Source organism: Pterocles gutturalis, unplaced genomic scaffold, assembly GCF_000699245.1.
Source record: "Pterocles gutturalis isolate BGI_N339 unplaced genomic scaffold, ASM69924v1 scaffold18997, whole genome shotgun sequence".
NCBI lineage: Eukaryota > Metazoa > Chordata > Aves > Pterocliformes > Pteroclidae > Pterocles > Pterocles gutturalis.
Genome location: NW_010110609.1, coordinates 1 through 5,672, shown reverse-complemented (window position 1 = coordinate 5,672; position 5,672 = coordinate 1). Strand labels below are relative to the sequence as shown.

The window sequence follows — 5,672 nt, the reverse complement described above, 5'->3', positions numbered from 1 at the left end:
GCCAATTCCTTATCCAGCGAGTGGTCCTTGTGTCAAATCCATGTCAGTATATTATCAACTTTCTTCTCATACCGAATCCCATACTAAATCTAAAACACGCACTTTTCTAGCTACTAAGAAGAAAATTAACTCTATCCCAGCTGAAACCAGGAGAAATCAGTACTACCATTTGCTATCCAGATACAGCAGTGATGGTGGTTATGTAGGTGTTGCCACAAATAGACAGTGAATTTTTCAGATGACACTGGACCATTGGACATTTTTTATTCTCTAAGCACTTTATACTGTTTCAGCCTAAAGGAACTTCTTTCAGAACCTCTAAGGCTTCCAAGTAGGTACAAAAGACACTTGTGCATCAACGTATTTTTTTGTGGAAAATGTGGTACTCTATTTTTTTCAACTAATGTAATCATACCAACAGTTAGGAAAAATGTGGTACCCTTTTTTAGCCTGCCAGGCAATCTTTTGTTCTTTGGATAAAATGTGCTTTCTGTAACTTTGCTGCCTGCATGTACCCTGTATGAGTAGAAACAGAAATCCAGCTTGAAGGAATTCAGTTGAAAGAAATCTGTCTTTTTAGGAGGACTGTCTGCAATACTTTTTCCATCCTGAAGAGCTGACTGATCACAACATGTGTTTCTGTGAGCAGTGTGGAAGGAGAACACCTTTTTTGCAGGTAATCAGAGAATTATTTCCCCATATGTGTCTTATACCCAGAACTCCCTTTAGAACTGGGGAGGTGGGGAAAGGACTCAAGCACATCAGTTTAAGAGGAGATCAACAACTCAAAGACTGTCAGCGCAGCAGTGTCAGCTAGGTATAAACCACATGCATCTTTTCTGGTTAGGAAGTTCCCTACTGTAGATGTAGCTCTAGGAACAAAATAATGCTTTCTTGGGTTTTAATATAAGTCACCGAGGGATGTAGCATTTCTGTACCAGCAGAAAAGCTTCTGCTGGTTTATGTTCTGTTCCCACTGTGGGGCTTTACACTGCTGCATAGCTCCAAGGGTAGACTAGAATATGTTGCTGGAGCTGTGCATATGCATAAAAGTTGTCTACTGTGGTGTGATTTCCTTTCTTCCTGGCTCTCCACTGGGCTCCCCATTTTTTACAGTATTGGTCTCTGACAACCAATGAATTATCTGTTCCATAAAGAGGCAAGTGCATTGAAGAGTGAGGTGTGTGAGGGACACTGCCTGAGCTCAAGGCTTTCCACGTCATTTTCACCACTGGGCCACCTCCAAGGCCACAATGCATTCATATATCTTGGTGGCAGCCATGGCAGCAGCAGTAATATCAACAAAGGCAGTGCTGGAAGGAATGAGCTGTCAGCTTGGTGTCCTTCATGGAGCTCTAGTGGCCACATGTCACAAGGAAGTTGCCTTGCCTCTTCTCACCAACCTAGTGCTATCAACTTAGGGTTAAGAAAGCAGATGAGAACTGAAACAGCCCATGAGACACCCGCAGCTGGGTGCTGATCGTGCTGAAGTTGAGAAACTTGGTTATCACAGCTCTGTTATATGTATGTGTCTTGTGTGCAGATGAGCTACAAAGGTTTGGCATCTGCTGTCTGGTGGAACTGGAGATCATTCATTGACTCACTGACTTCTCTCCATGCTGCATTCACTGGGTGACAATGGCTGTTTCCACCCCACCTCCCTAGGGTTTGTTCCTCATTTTTCAATTGCATTATTTATTGCTTTGCAGAGCATGAAGCTAGTCCGTCTGCCACAGACTCTGACCATACACCTAAAGCGCTTCTGCTTTGAAAAACTGGCCTATATTCACAAGCTTAGTCACTGTCTGCCATTCCCACAAGACCTTGATTTCAATGCAGTCTTGACAGAAAATCAGTGCCAAGCAGATGACAATGAAAAGGTGAGATACTCCTAATGCCCTATTTAAAAAGGGCAGATTTTCTTCTCCCCTCTGCTCTAGTCTCATAAAAACTTAAGAGATCACACCAGTACTTGCTCAGTCAAAGCATCTGTCTTAAAAATGTATGTCTCGCATTCTGTTGTTTTAACTGGTTCAGGCATTATTTGACTTTCTGTGCTCAGATTAAATCACCAAAGGCACCATAAGTGGAGCTTTCTGCCGTAAGGACAAAAACCAGGCTTTATTCAAACAAATGAATGAACAAACAAACCAACCTCTGTTTTTCTGAGAGCGTTTAGCATAACTTTTTCTAAATACACTAAAGAAAAGATGAAAACACAGTTCATTTGGATGACCAAACCCAGACATTGTAAACAGTGTCTTAGAGGCAACTTCTGTCCTGTGGTTCAGCCTCCAGGGCAAGATGGCCTCAGTGAGCAGCAGACCTACTGCTTTGCAGAGGTCACCAGTCCAAGACAGGGGAACTCCATTCCTGGCAGTTTCCCATGCAGTGTTGTTTGCCGCAAAGTTGAGGTTAGCAGGGAGATGACAGCTTTGGCAAGCAGCTGAGAGTGATCTGCCGCCCTGGATCTTTTCCCCTGACTGAGAAATAACAAGGGAAGGTGTGGCAACAGCAAAACCTTACTGGTGCAGTGTTGGCTGCAGTGTAACACCTTTGCTGCCCTTTGCTATCCTACTGCCTTTTTCACATTCCTGTTGTCTCCAGGGAGGCTGCCAGCCCATAGCTGGCAGGCAAAACTTTGAGGGTAAGAATTAAAAAGGCAGCATCCTCAAGGCCAGTCTAATCTTTGTCATTTTTCCTTACAAAATGCACATCCTTGCTGTCCTGGCTGCTGCTTCTCTTCAGCCAATGGCAAATGAGAATTGCTGCACTGAAAGTTACTCTTTGTGGCTCTTCACAGGCTGGCTGGAAGTATGAGCTTTTTGCCGTTGTTGCTCATTCAGGATCAACTACTTGCGGACACTACTGTGCCTATATTCGAAGTCTCACAGAATGTAAATGGTATTGCTTCAACGATTCTCACGTTTGCCAGGTGAGGACCCAAACCCACATTTCTTTTGTAGCTTGCTGGACACTCCTCCAGATCTCATTCAGTCTGACTGACTGCTGATTAAAGAGAACCAGGAAACAAAACTAAAGCTGCGTACTCTGAGCTGAGGGCAAAGAGTCTCTAGCTTCTGTACCAAACAGGGCCTTAGGTTCTGGTTTGCATTTTGCAGAAGCAGCCATTTGCTGTATACCCTACTTTATGTACTCTAGATCTGTTTAATGTATGTGTTCAGAATAGGCAAAGGAACTGTTTTTCCTTGAAGGGTAGAAGCAATAAACCGATCTATTAAAAGGTGTTTAGTTCCTGGAAGTACCACTTACACCACTCTAACAAGGATTGCTGTGCTGGTATCACAATGCACCCATCTCTTAAGAATTTTTACCAGCCTCCACTTGTGTGGTTTTCATCTCTAGGTATCATGGGATGATGTTAAATGCACCTATGGACACTCCAACCTCTACTGGTAAGCAAGCACATCTCTGTTTTTACCTAATGCTGCTCTGGAGTTTGGAATTAGGATAGCAATGAGACGGAAGACAAATAGTTTGAAATGAATATTGCCTGGGATGTACAGGGCATGCGGGAGGGCAGAAGAGGCATCCTTGTATTCTGGTTACTCTGATGTGACTGTATATGACTACATACACAGTATACCGGGAGCGTGCAGGATTAACGAGTAGTTGCAAATGGAGCTGCAGGAGTAGTCTTGTTACTTATGATTGCCACGTGGACCCCATATCCTTCCTGAAGTTAGATACATCAGTCAGGATTCCTCCATGCTCTTTGTTTTGATGCATCATAAGAAAAGAAGCCATGGAGAGAGATAATCCCTCCTATAAGCTATAGTGCTGCCGGGGTTACCTTTATATGCTGCCCCAGGAACCCTGGAGAGGGCCAGTTCAATTGACCTACACCTCAAAAAGGTGAGCAGGAGCAAACCTGGGAGGTTACATGCAACCTAGATCTTCAAACATACATCGTGTTTTGCTTTTTCTTTGCTTCCACAGGGGACAAACGGCTTATCTGTTGATTTACATGAAAAAACATCCTCAGTAGCCTTATCCAGGAGTATCAGAATGTCTCGGAAAGCTGTGCATTGTCCCTGAAGCTCAGCACCTCTGTGCCAGTGTGGACATCACAAGAAAGACATTCTGGACTCAGTCAGTGACCTCTGCCTTCACACTTATTTATGAAAAACATGCAGGAGAGACTCGGCTAGAGAAAGGATCTAAGAACTGTTGCACCTAGAAATGGCTTATTCCATATGTTTTTGATATTTATGTGATTCTGTATATTAATTTCCTCTTAAAAGATAGTAAAGTTAGTCGTTGTCTCTGCTGACTTGCCATTGATGCCTAGGTTCCAATACAGGGGAAGAGTTTGGCCTGAAGCCTGCATGATGTTCCAGGGAGGCATGTGGTGTGGCTGGAGAGTTGTGATAGTCATGCCTAGGCAGGAAGACCGTAAGAGCTTGAGACTTTCTCTGCCCTTTAGCACCATGTTAGATGCTGGCAAGCTGGGCAGGGGACCCCAAAAGTCTTGAGAAACTGCTGGAACAAGGACCAGAATTCTTATGACACATGCACCAGTGGTGTTTAGTTCTTAATACCTTCCTGAAAATTAATCACTGCAGGGGTTGAGATATGTTTGAAAGTTGGTGTTAGCATAAAGAGGTGCTTTCAAATCAGGAGCTCTCATAGTAGTTCCAATTTACAAGATGAGTTTGTATATATATATGCAGATTCAGATGATTATTGTTTTAGCATGCTTAGAAGGCATTTATATGCATTTTCTTTCACATATAGAGGAAAATATTCAGAGTAAAAGAGATTCTGAAGTTAGCTAGTGATTTTGCACAATACAGCCTATACACTATGATAAGAGGAGGAGTGAGATGCCTTGATGTGCTTAAACTTTTGGGATTTTCCTTTAGTACTCTTCAGCTGGTTGGCAGCTGGAATTGTCTTGCTTTCTCCATTCCTTCTCTGCCCATGAAGTGGAAATGTCCCTCAAGCAGAAAGTGTTCTGGAGAGAAAGTGAGTAATTTTTAAATCTCCTGCTGAGTCCTGCCACTCTGTGCTGTTGTTTCAGCCTGTGCTCTCATGGCAAGACCACACAGCTGGAGGAAAAATGTAGAGAGAGCTAGAAAGGAAGGTTGGTAATGTGACAATCAGAAGAAGAGTGTTCTGAAAGCTCATCACAAGACTTGGCTGCGAGGAAAGTTAAAAACTTTGGTCATGATGCTTTTAAAGCACTCATTGTGGTAAGTCTTGATGTACCACTGTCGGTGAAAGGAGCAGTGATGCCAGTAGTTTGAGATTGTCCTGTTTTTGGCTGGGATAGAGTTAATTATCTGCTTAGTAGCTAGAATAGTGCTGGTTTTTGGGTTCAGTATGGGATTTGATACAAGAATGTTGACAATATACTGGTATTTTTAGTGGTTGCTAAAAAATCAAGGAAATTCCAACTTCTCATGTTTTGCTAGTATGCAAGTGCACAAGAAGCTGGGAGGGAGCATAGCAAGAGCAACAGATCCAAGTTGGCCACTGAGATATTCCATATCATACAATGTCATGCTCAGTTAGATGAGCATTGGCCGGGAAGCTCTCTCTCTCTCTTCCAGGACTGCAGTTTCAGGATTGTCTCTCCTCTGGGATTGCTAGCTGGGAATGAGCTGGGCCTCGGTCAGTGTGTGGTGAGCAGTTGCACTGTGTATCAC

General features: G+C 43.3%; 1 protein-coding gene across 1 annotated transcript; it reads left to right on the top strand.

Moving 5' to 3' along the window:
• Positions 1–580: 580 nt before the first annotated feature.
• On the top strand, positions 581–4,009 carry LOC104461764 (ubl carboxyl-terminal hydrolase 18-like; the record flags this gene model as incomplete). The annotated part of the gene is made up of 5 exons (XM_010073460.1): positions 581–676; positions 1,710–1,880; positions 2,804–2,935; positions 3,367–3,416; positions 3,961–4,009. Coding segments are annotated over 5 exons (498 nt in total), but the record flags the coding sequence as incomplete, so codon positions are not given.
• Between the last annotated feature and the right edge of the window lie 1,663 nt (positions 4,010–5,672).